Raw genomic sequence first — 22,688 nt, 5'->3', positions numbered from 1 at the left:
CGGACTGAAAAAGTCATTCAATTTGGAGTTGAGAATACATGATGAAGCCTATCTAGAAAGGTAAAGTCAAAGATTGTAGAAGGTCAAAATATATGTATATAATTTTGTAGGTAGGAATAGGTAGCCATTGAAGATTCTAGTAAGGATACAAGCCATTCAACATCATTAGATCCCTCATAATTTGCTCTTCCTGTCCACCCTCTCTATGCTTCATCTCAGTCCTGTACTTGAAGATTAAACTTTCGGTTTAGCTCTGGTCATTTCAACAGGAAAGTTTGAAATTTGTCTGTTTCATTGAATTTTCATCTTTTCCCCTGGAAAAGGATCTTCAGTTTTGCTGGGTTGTTGATTCTCAGTTATAATTCAAGTTCTTTTGCTTTCTGGAATATTATATTCCAAGTCCTACAAGTTCTTAATGCAGATGCTGCTAAATCCTATGAAATTCAGACTGTAGCTCCACATTATTTGAATTGTTTCTGGCTGCTTGAATATTTTCTCCTTGACTTGGGAGTTCTGAAATTTGGCTATAATATTCCTGGGAGTTTTTATTTTGGGATCTCTTTCAGGAGGTGAATGATGGATTCCCTCGGTTTCTATTTTACCTTATGTTTCTAGGATATCAGGGAAGTTTTCCTGATTATTTCTTGAAAATTGAAATCTAGGTTCTTTTTTTTTGGTCAGGCTTTCAAGTAGCCCAATAATTTTTAAATTATCTCTCTTAGGGGCAGCTATATGGCACAGTGGATAGGTTAGAGCACCAGCCCTGGAGTCAGGAGGACCTGAGTTCAAATTTGGCCTCAGACATTTAATAATTACCTAGCTGTGTGACCTTGGGCAAGTCACTTGATTCCATTGCCTTGCAAAAACTTAAAAAAATAATCTCTCCAAGGTCAGTTTTTCCTGTGAAATTTTTCACATTTCCTTCTAGTTTTTTATTCTTTTGGTTTTGTTTTATTGTTTCTTGATTTCTCACAAAGTCATCAGTTCCCCTTAGTTCCATTCTACATTTGAAGGAGTTATTTGGAGGAGAACTTTTGTATCTTCTTTTCCATCTGGTCAGTTCTGCTTTTTAAGGCATTCTTCTCCTTATTGGCCTTTTGGACTGCTTTTTCCATTTGACCCAAACTGGCTTTTAAGGTATTATTTTCTTGAGCATTTTATCACCTTCACCAAGCTTCTGACTCGGTTTTTGTGATTTTCCAATATCACTCCTCAAGGATTTTCAAAATCTTTTTTGAGCTCTATCATAGCCTGAGACCAATTAATATTTTTCTTGGAGTTTTGGATTCAGTAGCTTTGACTTTGTTATCTTCTGAGTGTGTATTTTGATCATCCATAGGGCCAAAGTAATTATCTATGGTTGGACTTTTTTCTTCTGTTGTTTGTTCATTTCCCCAGCCTATGACTTGATGTTAACTCTTTGTTGGGGGGACGAGGGGCTCTGCTTCCAGAATGGAGGACACACTGGCACAAACTTTTGAGGGTTTTGGCAGCTGTTTTCAGGGACAGTCTCCCTGGGACCTTCTGAGAGACTCTGACTGCTCTCTTGTCTGTGCTCTGGTCTGTGGAGGACCACCAGTACTCCCCTCTGCCCTGGAACTGCGAGGAGGGTCCCTGCTCTGCTATGGCACTTTCTACGATTGGGATCTGAATATGGGTAAAGCATCAGAGTCCTGCCTTGGGGATAGAAAGCAGAGAGACTTCTGCAGGCTCCCTCAACCTCTTTACTGCCTGTGGGCTGAGTGCTCTGGAGGCAGCTGCTGGGTGGCTCCCCAAGCCTGCTCCTGGTCCCCTGGGGCCAGGGCTATGCTGTGGCCTAAGCTGGCCTGGGCTCTGTGCACACTCTGGTGCAGCAGAGTTTTCCCACTGACTTTCTAAGTTGTCCTTGGCAATCCCTGGACTGAGAGGTCTGGAAACCACCCCCACTGCTGCCATGGACGCAAGAGCCCCAGGGGTCCAGGTACCCTGGGAACTGCACCTGGATGGCTGGAAGCCACTTCACTCCAGCACTGCTGGGCTGCACTCTAGTCCCACAGATCTTCCAGGTTGTCTTGGTCAGAAAAATTGTATGGGCTTTGCCTCTCTAGAATTTGATTAGCGCCATCATTTAAAGGTATTTGGAGGAGTTTGTGGAAGCACACAGAGAGTTCCTGCCTTTACTCCGCTATCTTGGCTCTGCCCTGCTGTTCTGGAATGTTTTGAATGTATCTGCTACCACAGTATCTTTTCATGAGGGATTCTTTTTTTTTTTTTGGTTCAATTCTTGCCTCTTACTTTCTAATCTAAGACTTCAGATTAGGAGATGCTTCTGGAGGGAATGTTACTTTATCTGGTTATCAAATGGGGGCAGCTCAGCCTAGGGACTTGCAGACTCCTTGCCTGGGTTTGGATCTGAGTGATGGCAGATGCTGCTGCTGCTTTTGAGCCACAGCCCTTGGACAGGGATTCCTCGGGCAGGCCTCAGGTTGGGCTTGAAACTGGCCTGAAACTGCCTGAGGGTTGAGCCACAGGGCTGCTGCTTGCTTCTTGCCTGGATCCTTTTCTGGACAGGTAGGACCCTGGATTGCTATGCCTCCACAGGTCCTTCCCCACATATGTCTGGGGCTGACCAAGCTGCCAGAAGAAGTTTGGTTGACACTGCTGGAGCTCCTCTGTCTCCCTGACCTGGGCTGGAAATATGACTCACTGGTGTTTTTCACTCAATCAGTCTGGCCTGGCCTTAGTTTTGTGGGTGGAGGTATTGGTTAACGGGGAAGCTTGATGCTTCCTGCTGATCTCCCTTACCTAAATTTGGAAGACTAACTCAAATGTAGTCTTCTTGAAACATTTCTTTATAAAAATTTTTAATTCTGAACTTGAATATCAAAGAAAGTATTTCTATACTCAACAGCAGAAAGCAAAAAGGGAATTCTATGTGAGACCTTGATTCATTATTTCTTCCCACTTAAAAAAATCTATATATAATAAATTCTAAACATTACATTCAAAACTGACCTACTTATATTGCCTAAATTAAGTGAAGATCTTTCATATATGTAAATTATGTGAATTAAAAAGTAATTTTGTACCACTCAACCTCAAAACTTGTCCTACTTATTTGTGCTGTTTCCTAACTTTGTGTTCTCTTCTGTTCATTAAAAAAGATTTTACAATGGCCATATTTCTTGTTATTAAAAATATGTGTGTATGGGATGGCTCTTCTCAATTAAAAAACCAAGAGGAGGAAAAAAAACCCTTATAGTAAATAATTCCCATGGCTTATCCATTAGGGAATGGCTGAACAAGATATGGTATATGACTATAACCAAGTATTGTTATGCTATAGGAAATGGCCAAGGGGAGTGGTTTTAGAAAAAATATGGCAGGGCTATAAAGTGAGTAAAAAGTGAAATAAGAAAGAACCAGGATATCATTTTGCCTAGTAACATCAGTGTTGAAAAGTTGACAAACTGTGAGTGCAAATTGAAGTATAATTTTCTTGTTTACTTTTTACTTTTTACTTTTTTTCTTTGGTATGGTTGATAAGGAAATGTTTTACATAATTTCACATATATAATTGAATTTTTGCTTGTCTTCACAGTGGATAGAGATGAGGTGGGAGGGAGGAAGACTCTCATCAGCATTCTTGGCTTTCCCTCCACTGCAGACTTCAGGCTTTTACTGGAATCCCTGTGTTGGAACTGGCTTATCTGCATCCCCTAAAAATGGCCACCAGACAAGCCCATGACCATCTCTGCCAATAACCCTTCTCCTGAATCTTGTAGAGTGTTTATGTCCCCTTATCATGCATTCATTATCTATCTGAGTATTACAAAGTGCCTTTCCCCTGTGAGTTTTGTGAGGGCAGAAATCCCATCTTAGCTAAAGAGTGTCTGGTGAAGGTGATTTCTGTATCACTGAAGGTCTTTAAATGGGAATTGGTTGATCATGGGTCAGAGATGATGTGAAAGGGAACGTTGAGTTACAGATTTGACTGGCTGAATCAGCCTGAACTTCTGTCTCACATCCTGATGACTTCATAGCTCTGCCTGGAGGACTCCCAAGCATTCAGTCCTCTAACTGTGGTATGATCTGATGGGAGGTTTGGTCATTGCCCTCTTGGTCCAAGAACTTCAGGTTCCTGACCCAGGTTTGGGCATGTTGACTTGTTTTTGGTTGGGAGTTTCAATGGACTGCTGCTCTACTCAGCAGTCTGTGGTTTGGCCAAGAGGCTCTTTCCCACTTGTCAACCGGCAGGGTTCTGCTCACAGGTTCCCTGTGATGTCTTTCTGGTGGGCCTATTTTGACCTCTTAATTCCTGGGCATTGAAATGCTTCCTTCAGTCACTTCTCCAGTGTCCACATACTTCTTTGTTCATCTCACTTGAGCCATCCTGGGCAGGAAAAATGGCTCACCACGACTTCTTGACTTTTCAGTATAGGGCTTCTTCAGAGTCTAGACCTTTGTTAAGGAGATGTAAGGGGAGACATATACTCTGTCATCTTGATTCAGTGTTCTTCTACCCTCTTCTCTGCACCCCCCCCCATCCCCAAATTGATTTACTTCTAAGTCCTATAGTTCTCTTACTAGTTTTTAATATTGGGTGTTTTTCAAATGCCTGTATCTTTTTAAAAATTTCAGTGTTTTATATATGATACATTCTTATTTAAATGTCATCATGACTGTGTGAGGTGGATAGTATGAGTATCATTTTCATTTTATAGTGGAGAAACCTAAAGCTCAAAGAGGTTAAATGACTTGCTTAGGGTTTTACAGAGCTAGTAAATGTCAGAGGTAGATTTTTAGCCCAGATTTTTCTATCTATGCCATACTGCCTATCAGTGTAACATTTAACAATCTTAAATTTGTATTTAAATGAATTTTAAGTAAGTGTTTTAAAATAGATTTTCCTCATCTGTAAACCAGGAGGTGGGGGGGAAAGAAGGTTATTCTAGACCTCTAGTTTTAAATCTGTCATCCCATGCCTTTGCCTTACCATGTCAGTTCTAAGTAATATCATTTCCAATACTCTTAGTAATGGTGCTTGAAAATAGTTTGTTCTGTTTAGTATTTTAAATATTCTTACCGAAGTCTAGTCTGTTGTTGTTCAGTTGTTTTTTAGTTATGTTTGACTTTTTATGACCCTGTTTGAGGTTTTCTTGGCAAAAATACTGGAGCAGTTTGCCATTTTCTTCTCCAGCTCATTTTACAGATGAAGAAACTAAGATAAATCTTCCTTACTTTAGGTCCAGTGCTCTATTCCCTGGACCACCCAGCTTCCTTAATCAAAGAGAAGCCACTGGGGCTTTTCCCAAGGGGCTAAAATTTGGAGGGTAGTGATTACATTTGCATTTCTTTAATTCAGAGGTGGGGGAATATTTTTTATGCCTGGGGTCCTTTGGATATTTATAATGTCATTTGTGGGCTATATTTGATCAAACATTTAATTAATTCATCCCTAAAAAGCTCCTAGATTTATTGAGTTTTGAGGCCTGCCTGTAGTTGCTGTGGCAGCACCAGACCAGTATAACCCAAGCTTTAGTTGGTTGAAGCAACTATTTTTCTTTCCCCTTCCTATTATTTGAATCCCAGACAAGGTCATAGTAGTCTATATCCCATCCTGATCTTTCTCCATTTTGTGGTATACTAGGGACTCCTATCCCCTTACCAAAAAGGATTGCCCTTCCACAGAGAATTGTCTCAGTTGATTCAAGGATATCTTTCTAGCTGGTTGCTTCAGATGCATTGTGTTGTGCTTATTTTAGTCTTAAGAACTGAACTTATTTATTTAGCAAACCTTTATGTAAATATAAAGGTAAAACTTAATCCAATCTCATTCAGGTTGTTAAAATTATTGGGTTTTATTGTATTGTATCCATGTAAATTGAGTATAGATCTTGAGATTTGCTTTAAAAATTAAAATTTTAGATATTTATTTTCGGAACTCAAAATTTTCTGTTCTAAAAGGGTTTACTTTTTATGGATGACTTTATTTAACTAGCCTGCCTGAGATAATACTTGGGAGTCCTCTAGGCAGAGCTATGAAGTCATCAGGATGTGAGACAGAAGTTCAGGCTGGTTCAACCAGTCAAATTTGTGACTTTATAAACAAATATCTAACAACTATCTTTTGAACTCTTTGTGGAGAACCTTGATCTACCTTAATGTATCAGTAGACTTGAGAGGGTGTCACGTGTTGTTCTCTCCATCTGCTATTTTTGTAAGTGTTAGCTTCTTTTAAGTGGAAAAACGTCTGTAAGTTTAGTCACTCATGTCTCTATTCCACATAACTGATTCATTAATCTTAGTTTAGATAAGCATATAAAAGGATGGGTTCAATCTGGTACCACTTTTATCAGGAGGCCTTTCCTGTTCCTGGTGCATTCCCATTCCAGAGCATCTTGTAGCTGCTTTATTGTATCTTGAATAAGTAAGTCTGCACATGCTGTCGCCCCCATTAGACAGCAAGCTTCTGCAGGGCAAGGAGAATGCTTGGCTTTCATCTTTGTCTCCCCAGCATTTCTTCCATTTTGGGACACATTGTAAACACTCAAATTCTTACTTGATGTCTTTTTCACACTTGAATTTTTTCTTCCTAGTGGATATTATGACTTACGTTGCCTGGAAATTCAGTAGTCTTAACATACACAGAGTCATCGGAAGTGGCTGCAATCTGGACACTGCCCGTTTCCGTCTCCTAATTGGGGAGAAGATGGGCATCCACTCCCGGAGTTGCTATGGGTGGGTCCTTGGAGAGCATGGAGACAGTTCTGGTAAGTCTGAAGCACTATTCCTCAGGCTTTCTGAAATGTATTTTGTGAAAGTGATTGATGTATATCTGATTTCATAAATAAGTCAGAGCAGCAATTTAAACTTTGATAAAGTTAAGACTTAGATACATTGGGCATATTGGGGAATGGCAAAGAATATATTTTTTTAAACTACTGGCTGATATATTAATATATGGCTTATATTACCTTGATCTGAGTGGTTTCCAAAAGTCAGCAATTCAAATAAGATGACAACAAGGGATCAAATTATGATCAGAGGCCTGTGGAGAATTAATGGGAAGGGAGCCAAACAAGAATAATTCTATAATCACTAAGAACCACCTGAGTACATCCCTTAAACAGACTTGGGTTGGAGGTGTCATATAAAGAAAGACTTAAGAATAAGGAAGATATGCTAATAACCCAAATTGACTGTGAATTATGTCTTCCTGGTCTCTTCAAATAGAGCTCCAGAGAAAAGTTCCTAGGTGAAATAGCCCAGAGGATGTGATGGGACTTCTGAGTCCTGGCTATAGAAGAGTATGTGAAGGAAAAAAGGGGATGCAAATAATTTATGGTTATCAGTTGAAAATAATCAAATCTTATTGTTAGCATCTCAGTAGAAGCCTCAGGAACAGTAGGGTGTTTTTTAGTCCTTCAGATTTTCACCTTAGGAATAAAGTCCCTCAGTGCTTTCAGCAGTCCTAGACTACATGGGGGCACTGCTAGGACTAAGAAGGTCGGTTAAGCTAGTCCTTAGAGTATGTGGGAAGAAGTAACTAACTTGATGCTAAAGAATAAGCATGTTCTTGGGTACTTTTCTTTTAGTGCCTGTGTGGACTGGGGTGAATATTGCTGGTGCTTCTCTGAAGGATTTTAACTTGGACATAGGAACCAGTAAAGACACGGAGCAGTGGGGAAATCTCCATAAAAAGGTGGTGGCCAGGTCAGGTTCTTGATTCTTGAGCTGTGGCTTTAAAAATGAATTCTACTTTCAAAAGCACATGAATAAATAGTTGTTTAGTCTTCATATTCAAAAACTTTTAGAGACAGTATCATTTTCTTATTAAAGTGGGCATTAAAGTTATTAGTGAAATAAAAAAATTAACCAACCCTGACAAAAAATTTCTGGGATGAAGTTTTGGATGATGATTTCGATTTTGTGACATTAACAGATAATTTGTTACTGTGGATGAGGGTTGGACTGACTTGAGGCCTAGGACAGAAAGAGAGAAACAGACTAAAGTGCAAGAATATAAAGTCTGATCATAGCTCTGGTAGCTTGGAGGCAAGCAGTCAGGACTGGTCTTGGATCCCTCCCATAACTTGCTCGGAGGAGACGCAGCAGCAGGCTGGGACTTGATTACTAGATATTGAGAACTTCATAGCAGCTTGTCATGAAAAAGGGTGGAAAACAATAATAGCAAGAAGAAGAATGAAAACTGCTGCTTTAAGGGAAGGGCAGGACTGTCTGCGCAGTACACTCCTGGGGATGGGCAAAGCTGTGTCGGAAGGGGGTGCTTCAACCATGAGGAGGGGGAGTTAAAGAGGAGAATGTCCTCATTCAGCACAGCTAGGAAGGGCTTGAGAGGAGAGTTGTTCCTTCTCAAAGAGCACCAGTGACATCCCCAGGGCGATGTCTTGCTTTGCCCATGACTCCTCCAGTCGTCAGAATCCAATGGCAAGACATGGGTCAGGTTGACTGGTGATAGCCCAGATAGAAAAGAGTTATATACCATTTTTATTCCTTTATTTTGGGTCTTCTATTTGAACTTCTGTTTAGACACTTGGATTTTGGTTTTTGTTTCTACTTTCTCGTTACGATAGTTAAGGATTAACTAGCAGTCTGGGACCTACTAGTCATGGCTGTGACTGATGTAGAAGCAACTGGGAAAGTCCTAAACTTGATATTCCCATGTTGTGGTCTCTCTCAGCTTCAGTAGTTACAGTAGTTTTGGTCTGCACTCCTGGGCAATTGCAATTAGTGGATTCTAATAGAACTTGAATTACAATACTATCCAGTCAGGTTTTCTAACCTGGCTGCATAGGAGCTTGATTTTTTTTTTTTTTACTTCTTCCAATTACAGTGCCTATGAGGTGATCAAACTGAAGGGCTATACTTCCTGGGCTATTGGCTTGTCGGTGGCAGACATGACAGGCACCATTATGAAGAATCTTAGGAAGGTCCATTCAGTTTCTACCATGATTAAGGTAAACCATTATACTTGATTCCTTTAATGAACCTTTAGTGTTTATTTAGTATATGACTCCATTTGGACAAATTTAGAATGTTAGGGAGAAATATGTCTAAGTATCATCACAAGGCAAATACTATGCTGTCTCCCTAAAATGTTTGTTAGTGTTATCAGAAACAGATTTTTTTTATTTGGATAGTGCTTCGAACCATAGATAGTCAGAAAGATAGAACCAGAAAGGAATAACAGTTATCATCTAGCACAAACCCAGCTTTTCATAGATATGGAAATTAATCTCCAAAGATGAGAAGTGACTGGTGTAAGTGACAGAGCCAAGTCTCCTGTATTCTTTGTATGACTTGATATCACCAAATGAACAGAGTTCAGCATCCTAAAATTCATTTACTATAGGAAATACTATATGTATAATGTAAAGACTGTTCACCTCAATTGACATTTAGTAAATATCTATCACATGCAAGTTACTGTCCTGGAGATAGAATGATAGAAATGAAAGTCATCTAGAAGCTTACATTCTATTGTAAAGGGGTAGGAACAATAAAATAAATACAAGGTAATTTGGGAAGAAAAAGCTTCAGCAGCAGTAGGGATCAGGAAAGACTGATTCTTAAGCCGGTAAGCTCAAAGATGAGATAAAAGGGAATGGGATCTCATGCCCGAGTGGGAACGATTGTTTCTGGCAAAGTGAAGGCCTACCATTAAAGACTGGCATAAAGAAGGAACAAATAGAGTATAATAAAGAGGTGCTTTAAAGTTTTGCAATATGAGAACGGGAACTTATCCTCAATTTTCTCAATAAAGTAAAAAATAAGATCCTCTGTTGAGGATATCTTCATGTGGATACATGAAGATAAGTCATGTAGGAATTTGTAGGAGAGAGGAGACAATTTGGGATTGCCATTGTGAAATATGTATGATAGATTCACAAAAGAATCAAGGGATTGCAGTGTAGCAATGGGGACCTCATTTGAGATGTCATAAATTTGTATGTAAGAATGTTTAGCAGCACGTGAGTAAGGAAGGATGGGTCAGATGGGAGCTAACCCAGGGATTGTTTACCATGGCATAGGGTCAAGGGATTCAAGGGTAGATGATAATGTATGGTTGAAATGGTGAGCCATAAGGTCAAGACTAAGAAAGGAGGGAAAGGAAGAGGAGCAGGGATGATAGAATGGAAGAAAAGGGAGGTTTAGAGAGCAAATGAAGACTAGACTTAGGGAAGGGTGAGGTAAGAGAAACTGAAGTATAGTAGGCTGTGCTCAGACGAAGGGCTGTAGTTTGATCAGCTTTCGCCCTCTTTTTTAAAAGTCAGAATACTACTAATTAAAGACCAGTAATATCTTTTTGAAAATTAATATTATCTGATGCTTTACATTTCCTATTATATCCCTCACCTCTTCTCCATCCAGAGAGCTATTTATTAGTAAAATAAGTAAAAAAGAAAGGAATTCAAAACAAACTGGTGTATCAGGTGATTTTGTGCCAATTGTTATACCGAACCGTAGTTCTCTTCTACAGGAAGGGAGGGGCGACATATGTCTATCTTTTTGGGGTAAAGCTTATTTTTTATAATTGTAAGAATATTGTTATCACAGTGTATATTTTTTCATTTTGCATATTTCATTCATTTTGCATCAATTGATTTAAGTCTTCTTATGCTTCTTTATTTATATTAATCATTAACATAATAAGGTTGTATTACATTCATGTGCCACTATTTGATTGGTTTTCCCCAGTTAATGGGTATTTATTTTGTTTCCAGTTCTTTGGTATTATGAAAAGTGCTGCTCTTAATATTTTGGTGTATACAGGACCTTTCTTTCCATCTCTGACTTCCTTGAAGTATATAGCATTGGATTCAATTTTTGTTTTATTTTTTATTTATTTTTATTTTTGTACAAATGATTTTTCTATACATTACTAAAATATACTTGTTTAAGAGTAAACATAATACCCCCTCCCCCCAAAAAATATAGACCCGCATGAGCGATAAAATAAAGAAAAGAGAAAAAATAAAAATAAAAAATAATAATAATAGGTGCAGCTAGGTGGCACAGTGGACAGAGCTCCAGCCCTGAAGCCAGGAGCACCCGAGCCCAAATCCGGCCCCAGACGCCCAACAATCACCCAGCTGTGTGACGGTGGGTAAGCCATCCCAACCCCATTGCTCTGCAAAAACAAACAAAAAAAAAGACCCAAAATAAAATAAATAAAATAATAATAATAATGATGATGATGATGATGATGATGATGATAATAATAATAGTAGGGGTGGCCAGGTGGCGCAGTGGACAGAGCACTGGCCCTAGAGCCAGGAGCACCCTGGTCCAAATCTAGCCTCAGACACTCGACAATCACCCAGCTGTGCGGCCCCAGGCAAGCCACCCAGCCCCATTTGCCCTGCACCCCTCCCCAAATAATAATAATAAAAATGTGCTACAGTCTGTGTTCCAACACCTCTAGCTCCAGGACTGGTATTCTGTCCACTGCACCACCTGGCTGCCCCTACTACCCACGGGTGGATCACATTCTTATGATAAGTTCATCACAAAAGTTACTTCCATATTTTTCCACTGTTGCCATTGCTGATCACAACTCCCTCCATTTGTACTTCCCCACTATCACACACTATATTTTCTCTCTCCTTTCATTCTGTCCCTCTTCTTTTTTTTTTTTTTGCAAGGCAAATGGGGTTAAATGGCTTGCCCAAGGCCACACAGCTAGGTAATTATTAAGTGTCTGAGACCGGATTTGAACCCAGGTACTCCTTATTACAAGGCCGGTGCTTATCCACTATGCCACCTAGCCGCCCCTGTCCCTCTTCTTAAATGTGCTGTAGGGTGGCTGAGTGGCACAGCAGACAGATCCTCAGCCCTGGGGCCAAGAGGCCCCAAGCCCACATACCACCCCTTAGGCCCAGCATCCACCTGGCCCTATGGTGCTGGACAGTCCATCCAATCCCAGCCCCTTGCAAGAAGTAAAAAAGAAAATGCGTTATATCTGACCACTTTCCCCCCATAGTCCACCCTCTCCTCCATCACTCACATCCCCCCCTTCCCCACCTCTCTCCTTCTTACTCCAGATGTCTATACCCCATTGAATATATATGCCGTTTCCTCTCCAAGCCACCTTTGATGACAGAGAAGGTTCCTTCATTCCATCTTGCCTTCCCTCCTTCCATATCATTGCAATAACTCATTGTAATAAAAAAGCTTATTATATGAAATATCTTGGCCTATTCCCCCTCTCCTTTTTGCTTTCTCCCAGTACATTTCCCTTTTAGCCCTTGACTCCATTTTTACACTACATTATATCTTCAAATTCAGCTCTCTCCTGTGCTTCACCTATATGAGCTCCTTCTACCTGCTCTAATAAATGAGAAGGTTCATATGAGTATTATCAGTGTCATTTTTCTATGCAGGAATACATGCAGTTCATCATCATCATCAAGTCCCTCGTATTTTCCCCTTCTCCACTCTCTATGCTTCACCTGAGTCCTGTATTTGAAGATCAAAACCTTCTGTTCAGCTCTGGCCATTCCAACAGGAACACTTGAAATTCCCCTGGTTCATAGAAAGTCCATCTTTGGGGGCGGCTAGGTGGCACAGTGGATCAAACACTGGTCTTGGAGTCAGGAGGACCTGAGTTCAAATGTGACCTCCGACACTTAATAATTACCTAGCTGTGTGGCCTTGGGCAAGCCACTTAACCCCACTGCCTTGCAAAAAGCAAAAAAAGAAAAAAAAAAGTTCATCTTTTTCCCTGGAAGAGGATGTTCAGTTTTGCTGCATAGTTGATTCTGGGTAGTTGATTCTTGGTTGCATTCCGAGCCCTTTTGCCTTCAGAATATTATATTCCAAGATGTCATCTTTGACTCTGTCTCTTACCTTCCATATCCAATTTGGTGTCAGATCTGTCAGTTCTACCTTCACATCTCTCATACCTACCTCCTTTCTCCACCTCTGTTCTGGTGAAGATTTTCATTACATCACATTGGTCTATTACAATAGCTTTTGGTTTTGTCTCCCTGTCTTGGTTCTTATTATTCCATTCTAGCATTTAGGTGGTTACCAGAATGATCTTCCTAAACATATGAATCTGACCATGTTACCTTTCTTCCATAAAATTCAGGTGCTCCCTTTTGCCTCCAAAATCTTCTGTTTTATCTTTGATAACCATCTAACCATATAATTGGAAATTAAGTAGCATGATGTCAAAGAAAAAATTATAGAAATGAGAAATTTGTATAGAAGAAAATGGCAATACTGAGACAACATTAAAAAATCTTCTGGGATGCATCTAAATTAATTCTTAGTAGACTATGTTTTCCCTAATGCTTTCAGCAAATAAGAAAAAAAATGAATTAGGCACACAACTAAAAAAATTTTAATAGCAACAAATTAACCCACTAAGCAACAGAGTGGACATTCTGAAAATTAAAAAAAGATAATAATGAAAATAATAAAATTAGTACTGATAAGTCTGTAAGCTGGATTTGTAAAAACTGTTTTGTACAATTATATTCTAATAAAACTAGTATATTAGTTTAAAAAATATAAAATACAGTTTTAACAAAAGAAGAAATAGACTACTTAACCCATTCTGAAAAAGATATTGAATAAAACATAAGTGAACTCCCAAAGCAAAACATTCCAGGACAAAATGAGATTTACAAGCAAATTCTAGTAAAGATTTATTGAACAATTTTAAAGCACAAATGATTGAAATAATAGGAACAGAAGGCACCCTTTAGATTGCTTTATAGTATACAAATATGGCCTTAGTATCTAGAATCAAGAAACAAAAAGATGAGGAAAATTTTATAGCTCAATATCCCTAATGATAATTGAAGCAAAATTTTTATTAAAATATTGGCTATAGAAGAATATATTAGGAAGCTTATAGATCATGTCTATTCATACAAGAAATTCAGGACTGGGCTAAACTTAAGGAAGAACATAAATATGACATAAAATCATTAATGTGAATAATAAAAACATGATTATATCAACAGAAATTAATAAGACTTTTGATAAAAAAAACACCCCTATTAGAACACTAGAATTTATAGGAAGTAATGGATGTGGCTTTATTAAAATAATATCTATCTAAAATCAAGAACATTATATGTATTGGAGAAAAGTGAGAGACATTTCCAATAAGATCAGGGATAAAGCAAAGGTATTTTTTAATGCATACACCATTTAACATAGTGCTAGAAATGCTAGCTATGGAAATAAGAGAAAGAAATTAGGAGATAAGTATAGGCAAAAAGGAAGCAATAATGATGATTTAATTAGAAAATCATAGTCATAAAAATTCATTGAAACAATCAATTTAGCAAGGTTTCAGATTATAAAATTTACCTACTTAAATAATTAGCATTCTTCTATATTCCCAACAAAACACAAAAGAGCAAGAAAGTGAAATTTTATTCAAAATAATTTAAAGATATATAACATATTTGCGAATGTATCTACCAAATATATCCAGAAACTATGAATCTAACTGTAAAATACTTTTTTTGTAGCTATAATACACACTTGTTATTGGAGACCTAATATTAAATGTTTGTGGGAAATTTGAGCTAATAGAAGTAACAATATTACCCAAATCAAATTACTTTAAAAAAGTACTCTAAGGATAATTTTATAGAGGTAGAAAAAAAATTTAAAAATTCGTACGAAGAAACAAAAGATCAAGAATCTCAAGGGAACAAGCAAGGGACCTATCAGTACCAAATTTCAAATTGTAAATAATAATAATAATAATAATAATAATAATAATAATAATAATTTGGCTGATTTAAAAAATGGAACAGACCAGGTGCACAGAGTATAGAGGCAGTTTTTGATAGATCCATAGACCCTAGTTACTGAGGCTAGGACTAAGTATTTGATAAAATGTTTTGGGAAGAAAGTACTTTGGCAGAAATAGGATATCTAGACAAAATTTTACACTATATACCATGTCCATATGGATATGACTCAGAAATAAAGGATGATATAAGCAAATTAGGTGATCAAATAAGAAATTCTTTTTTTACTATCAAAGTGATCTCGTTTTAAAGTTCAGGTCTGTCCATGTCGCCCCCCCCCCCACCTTACCCAGTCAACTCGAGGGGCTCCTCATCACTCCTAGTATCAGATATTAAATCCTCTGATTGATTGTCAAAGCCCTTCTTGATCTAGACTCCCTCTCCCTCTTTCTGATCTGGGACACCAGTTTCCTTTCTCTCCTGACTCCTGCTCCAGGCATGTTTGGAACACTCCTGTTTCTCATCTCTGCCATCATCCTCCAAGTCCTAACTTCTTCAAATTCCATCTTCTCTAGAACCTTCCCTTATCTCTCTCTACTCTAGTGCTTCCCCTAAACTGATTATTTTTCACTTACATTCTATATGGCTTGTATGTACATTATTTGAAAGTTATCTTCCCCACTAGATTGAGAGGAGGAACTTTTAGCTTCCTTAATATCCCCAGCTTTTAGCACAGTACCTAGCAAATAGTAGGTGCTTAATAGATGTTTGTTAAAATCTCTATATGAAGAATTCATGATAGAGTTAATCCTAGGCAAACAAAGGGACAGTTTATTTAAAGTTAAAGTTGATAGACAAAAAAATTAAATGCAGTTAAAATTAGATGGGAAATAGGTAAGTGGAGAAAAATCTTTGCATCAAAATTTTCTGAAAAAGATCTTATATCCAATATATAGCAGACATTAATTTAAATCTATAAAACCAAAAGTTGCTAAATAATATTAAAACTTCACAGGAAAAATTCAAACTATTAAGTACTTGAAAAAATTCTACAAGACCCTTAGTGATTAGAGAAATGCAAATTAAACAATTCAGAAGTTTCACATACTCTCCCTACGAGTGGCAATGATTGTGCCATAAAAAGGAAAATGACATACAGAAAGGTTTTGGGAGAGCAGATGTTGTTGGTGGAGCTTCGAATTGCTCTTGCCATTTTAGAAAGCAATTTGGAACTGAGCCTAAAATGTTACTAAATTGTTCATGTCCTTTGACCCAGTTGTATAGATATTTGGCCTTGATTCCAAAGAAATCATAGAAAGAGGATACATACAAAAATATTTATAGGAGCTCTTTTCATGGTAGTTGCAAATGAGAACTAAGGAAATCTATGTGTTTTAGGGGTTAGCTAAAGAAATTGTAGAATATGAAGGTAATAGACTATTACTGGGTCATTACTGGGGAAACCTTCAGTATCTTTTGCAGAGTGAATTGAGTAGATACAGTAGAATAATTTTTACAGTGACCTACTTGAGAAAAACAGCTTTCTTTGGAATGTTGCCCAATGACAATAAAGCTGTGTATGTTCTTGGATTCAGCAGAATCAATTGCTACTAGATCTGTATCCCAAAGAGATCACAAAAAATGGAAAAAAGACCTACAATGCAAAAAAAATATTCATAGCTCTTTTTCTTGTGACATAGAATTAGAAATTCACGGAATGCCCATCAGTTAGAGAATGGCTGAACAAAGCTGTAGCATATAAATGTGATAGTATATTATTGTTCTATTAGAAATCATGAGCAGGTGGCCTTCAGAAAAACCTGGAGAGACTTAAATGATGCTGAGAGAAGTGAGCAGAACCAGAACAGTGTACACTTTAACAGCAACACTATTAGATGATCCACTATGATAGTGTGGGGGGTAAATTTACCCTAAAAGAAATTCTTAGATACTAAGTCTGAGCCAAAGAAAGTCTTTATTAACTTTTTCTCAATAAAAAAAGAGTGAACTCACCAATAGTCCAATAGTGAAAGCCAGAGAGCTGCCCTTAAGATACAGCAAGTTTGGTTTCTATAGATCTTAGCTGCAGCCCCCCCCCCCAACCTCCTTCCCTTTAGTCCATTGACCGGGTTTTAGGGGGGATATAAGCTATTCTCAGAAACCTACCCCCAGCAACAGACACAAAGAAAGGAATGTAATATTTTCATAATATATTTCCTATCAGATGGTGGGGTGACCTTCATAATAACAAGAAAAAGCAGGATTCTCATGGTCAGTGCCTCAATTAGTAAAAGTCTTATTGCAAAGCAGGATTCCGTGGGTCTCTTGGAATGCAAGATTTTTCTTGTCATAAACATTTCTTTAACCCTGAGAGGACTTCACCAGAAATCATCCCACTCAATATAGTATTAGTTCTTCTCAGCAATTCAGTGATCAAAGACAATTCTGAAACACTTGTGATAGAAAATGGCAGTCACATCTAGAGTAAGAGCTAGGGAATCTGAATGTAGATCAAAGTACACTAGTTTCATCTTTTTAAATTTGTTTTTTGATTTTCCTCCTTATAGTTCTTCCTCCTTTATTCTGATTCTTCTTTCACAGTGTAACTAACATGGAAATATGCTTAATCAGATTGTTCATATATATCAGATTACTTGCTATTTTAAGGTGGAGGGAAGGGTTAGAGGGAGAAAACTTTACAAAAATGAATGTTGAAAATGATCTTTAAAAATAATTGAAAAGGGGGCGGCTATGTGGCGCAGTGGATAAAGCACTGGTCAGAAGTACCTGGGTTCAAATTCGGTCTCAGACACTTAATAATTAACTAGCTGTGTGGCCTTGGGCAAGCCACTTAACCCCATTTGCCTTGCAAAACCCTAAAAAATAATTGAAAAAATAAAAGAGAAAGGAGGAAAAAGAAAGAAAAGCACCTTTCAAAGGCATTAGAACTCTGAATGTTGCAATGGTAAATCACAAGTACAAAGAACACAAGAACTCATTGCCTGTCAGATAAATCTTCAATGTGATACACATTTTTGAACATGATCAGTATTGTAAAAAATTATATATTTTTAAAAAAGAATGAAGCTCCTTAGAATAATATTCTAAATACATAAAATATATAGATTTATAAAGGAAATTATGTTGAAATACTGTTTCTCTTAGTTCATATCTCTTATCTGGTATATCTATATATGAGTAGATTTTAAGACAAGTTCACAGATCTCAATTTAAAAAACTCTGCTATAATACTATAAATTGTAAAGAAGGCATAACATTTTCCTTATAGTTCTTTAAACTACTACTGCAAGAAATTATACAAGAAATTATAACCACATCACTTATATGTCTGAAGTTTGTTGTGTATAATGTGAAATGTAGGTCTAATATTGACTTTCCAGCTTTCTTAGCAGTTTTTGAGTTTATAAAAAAAACCTTTGCTATTATATTCACTCAATTGTTTCTAGGTTTTGTCTACCTAATGTGTTCCATTGATCAATTTTTCTAGTTTTTCACCAGTATCAGAAAGTTTTGATGATCCATACTTTGTAGTATAGTTTGAGATTTGGTATTCCCTAGGCCCTGCTCCTTCTTATATTTTATTGTTTTCCATAAGGTTTTTGACCTTTTCTTCCTTTGGATGAATTTTGAAAAAAGTGTCCATTTCTATTAAAAACATCCTTGGAGAGTATGATTGGTTTTGTAAATTTTGGCACTATTATAATTTTAATTAGCATGAATTAATTCCATCTTTAATTATGAAAAGAGAATTTTGAAGTTGTATTTATACGCTAATTTCAGTGTTTTTTTAGTGTATAGTTTCTGATATAATTTAAATATCATTAAGTTTTGAAAGAAATTTCTTTGTCTGGCTTTCCTGTAGGGTTCTGTCAATAAAACTATAGAAAGGCAAATACTTTTCATGGATTTATTTTATATCTTGCTGTTTTACTGAAGAAATTATTTCACTTAATTTTTAGTTCTTTAAAAGCATTTTCCCTCATTTCCTATGTTAATTTCCTCAATTTCTTTTTCTTATTTTATTGATATAGCTAACATTTCTTGAACTCTATCACATAATAGTGATTGGACTGCAGCACACTTACCTTTTTGGTTAAGGCTCCTGGCATTTCTACATTAAATAAAATGTTAGCTTTTGGTTTTAGGTCAATACTACTTAGTCTAGTAAAAAATGGGAATGGGCCATTCATTCCTATGTTAATTAATATTTATAACATAAAGGAGAATTGATTTTTCTTGTCAAATGCCTCTTAATCACCTGTGGATAATTTTTTTTATTTATTTATTAAGATTTTTTTATTCATATAGTATATGAGGTTTATAGTTTTCTTAGTATTGTGCCTACCCAATGTAAATCCCATCTAGTCATTTGGCTTCTCTCTTTCTTTTAATTTTTTATCATACCAGTTAAAATTTTATATTTAAAAATTGTATTTAATTAATTTTAACATTCCTTTTTTCCCCCTTTTGGAAACAATCTGGGTTAAGTGACTTGCCCAGGGTTGTATCTAAGGCCAAATTTAAACTCAGATCTTCCTGATTCTAGGGTTAGTGCTCTTATCTGCTGTCACTTAGATTACATGCTTTGTAAAAAAGTTTGAGTCCCATATTCTCTCCTTTACTCCTTTACTACCTTTCTCCTACTCATTTAGAAGGCAAACAATAGGAGAGTGGAAGGAAGGAAAGAAGGAGGGAAGGAAGGAGGAAGGGAGATGGGAAGGAAGGAAGGAAGGGAGGAGAATGTTTGAGCAGTCATACAAAACATATTGCCATATTAGCCATGTTGGGAAAAAACCTACAAAAAGAGGCAAGAAAATAAAATGAAAATTGCATTTAGTTCTTCAGTTCTCTAAGTGGATAGCTTTTTTCGTCATGGGTCCTTTGGAATTGTCTTGGATTGTTGTCAGTTTAAATTACATGAGTAATAGGTTTGGTCTACTCATAAGCAATTAATATTTTTCCAGTTGTTTAGATCAGTCTTTATTTGTGTGAAAAGTGTGTTAATGTTTATGTTCATATAGTTACTGGGTTTGTCTTGGCATATAGTTTCCCAAATATTTTATGTTTTCTACATTATTTTAAAAAAGAATTTCTCTCTTCTTGTTTTGTTGGTAACGTAAAAATACTGATAACTTGCATGGGTTTATTTTGTTTCCTGAAACTTTGCTAAAGTTGTTAATTGTTTCAACTAGTTTTTTTTTGTTGATTCTTAAGTGTTTTCTAAGCATACTATCATATTGTCTGCAAAGAATGATAATTTTGTTTCCTCAATGCCTATTCTAATTCATTCAATTTCTTTTTCTTCTCTTATTGCTAAAGCCACTATTTCCAATACTATATTGAATAGTAGTGGTGATCATGGGCATCTTTACTTCACCCCTGATCTAGTTTATCTCCTTCACAGATAATGCTGACTTTTGGTTTTTGATAGATGGTACTATTTCATTTTACAAAAGGCTCCATTTTATTTCTGTGCTTTCTTATGTATCTGAATAGGAATGAGTGTTTTATCTTGTCAAAATTTTTTTCTCTATATATTATTATAATCATATGATTTTCATTATTGTTATTGTTATGGTTAATATTGCTTGTTTTCCTAAACAACTCAGCAATCTTGGTATAAATCCTTACCTGATCATATCATTCTAATATAATGCTGTAATCTTGGTAGTTTATTTAAAATTTTCATTCATATTCATTAGAGAAATTGACTTAATATATAATTTTCTTAATTTATTTTTGGTCTCTTTCATTTTGGTGCCAAACCTAATTTGGTACCTAAATTTGGTAGGATTCCCCTTCATTCATCAATTATTGTCAGGGATGGGGGACCGACCATCTGGGCCAAGGGCTAGTCTGCCATGGCAGCCACAGTTGGGTCTTGAAATTCAACAAATCTAGGAACTTTTTAGGGGTGAATTAATTGTTTAACCAATGTTATAAATATCCAAATGGAACTTGGAAGAAAACAGACTCCACACCCCAGTTGATATATAGTATTGGGATTGTTTCTTAAATGTTTGGTGAAATTTGCTTGTAAATTCATTGATCTGGGGATTTCTTTCCTTTTTTGTTTCTATTAAAGATTTTGAGTTTTACAAAATTTCCCCCATTCTTACTTCCCACCCCCCACAGAAAGCAATTTGTCAGTCTTTACATTGTTTCTATGTTTACATTGATCCAAATTGTGTGATGACAGAGAAATCATATCCTTAAGAAACAAAAAAGTAAAAGAGCTAACAAAATCAGACAATAACATCAGTTTTTTTTTTCTAAATTAAAGGGAATATACTGTCCTTGGTCTTTGTTCAAACTCCACAGTTCTTTCTCTGGATACAGATGGTGTTCTCCACTGAAGAGAGCCCCAAATTGTCCCTGATTGTTGCACTGATGGAATGAGCAAGTCCATCAAGGCTGATCATCACCCCCCATGTTGCTGTTAGGGTGTACAGTGTTCTTCTGGTTCTGCTCATCTCGCTCAGCATCAGTTCATGCAAATCCCTCCAGGCTTCCCTGGATTCCTGTCCCTCCTGATTTCTTTTTTTTTTAATTTTTTAATTTTATTTATTTAATTTTTTATTTTTTGCAAGGCAATGGGGTTAAGCGGCTTACCCAAGGCCACATGGCTAGGTAATTATTAAGTGTCTGATGCCGGATTTGAACTCGGGTACTCCTGACTCCAAGGCCAGTGCTCTATCCACTGCATCACCTAGCCACCCCTCCCTCCTGGTTTCTAATAGAACAGTAGTGTTCTGTGATATACATGTACCACAATTTGCTAAGCCATTCCCCAATTGAAGGACATTTACTTGATTTCCAATTCTTTGTCACCACAAACAGGGCTGCTCTGAGTATTTTTGTACAAGTGATGTTTTTACACTTTTTCATCATCTCTTCAGGGTATAGACCCAGTAGTGGTATTGCTGGGTCAAAGGGTATGTACATTTTTGTTCCTCTTTGGGTGTAGTTCCAAATTTCTTTCCAGAAAGGCTGGATGAGTTCACAGCTCCACCAACAGTGTAATAGCATTCCAGATTTCCCACAAGCCTTCCAATAATGATTATTGTCCTTTCTGGTCATATTGGCCAGTCTGAGAGGTGTGAGGTGGTACCTCAGAGAAGCTTTAATTTGCATCTCTAATAAGTAATGATTTAGAGTAATTTTTCAAATGACTATGGATTGCTTTGATCTCCTCTGTAAATTGCCTTTGCATATCCTTTGACCATTTGTCAATTGGGGAATGGCTTTTTGTTTTAAAAATATGACTCAGTTTTCTGTATATTTTAGAATGAGTCCTTTGTCAGAAACATTAGTTGTAAAGAATGTTTCCCAATTACTACATTTACTACATTTCTTTTGATCTTGGTTACAGTGGTTTTATCTGTGCAAAAGCTTTTTAATTTAATGCAATCGAAATCGTTTGTTTTTGGTGATGTTCATCTCTTCCTTAGTCATAAACTGCTCCCCTTTGCATAGATCTGACAGGTAGACTAGTCCTTGATCTTCTAATTTGCTTATAGTATTGTTTTTTATGTCTAAGTCCTGTAACCATTTGGATCTTATCTTGGTAAAGGGTGTGAGGTGTTGTTCTAATCTAAATTTCTTCCATACTAACTTCCCATTTTCCCAGCAGTTTTTATCAAAGAGAGAGTTTTTATACCAATAGCTGGACTCTTTGGGTTTATCAATCAGCAGATTACTATAATCATTTCCTGCTACTGTACTTAGTCTATTCCACTAATCCATCATCCTCTTAGCAAATACCAGTTTTGATGACTGATGCTTTATAATATAATTTTAGATCAGGTAGGGCTAAGCCCCCTTCTTTTGTACTTTTTTCATTAAATTGGGGATTTCTTTCTTAGGGAGTTCATTTATGGTTTAATTTTTTTTTTCCTAAGGTAAGCATTCTGTTTTCTTCTTCTATTAATCTGGGCAATACAT

General features: G+C 36.8%; 1 protein-coding gene across 1 annotated transcript in view; it reads left to right on the top strand.

Annotated features, from left to right (window-relative positions):
- Positions 1–22,688, top strand: part of LOC141518281 (L-lactate dehydrogenase A chain-like) — a 32,649-nt gene that overhangs the window by 7,016 nt on the left and 2,945 nt on the right. The window contains exons 5-7 of the mRNA XM_074230149.1: positions 6,579–6,752; positions 7,578–7,695; positions 8,837–8,960. Of these exons, the coding sequence (XP_074086250.1) occupies positions 6,579–6,752; positions 7,578–7,695; positions 8,837–8,960 (416 nt within the window). The remainder of the gene's footprint in view (positions 1–6,578; positions 6,753–7,577; positions 7,696–8,836; positions 8,961–22,688) is intronic.

Source organism: Macrotis lagotis, chromosome 3 (genome assembly GCF_037893015.1).
Source record: "Macrotis lagotis isolate mMagLag1 chromosome 3, bilby.v1.9.chrom.fasta, whole genome shotgun sequence".
Taxonomy (NCBI): Eukaryota; Metazoa; Chordata; class Mammalia; order Peramelemorphia; family Peramelidae; genus Macrotis; species Macrotis lagotis.
Note: the sequence above shows the minus strand (reverse complement) of the source record. Positions and strands in the feature narration are given on the sequence as shown.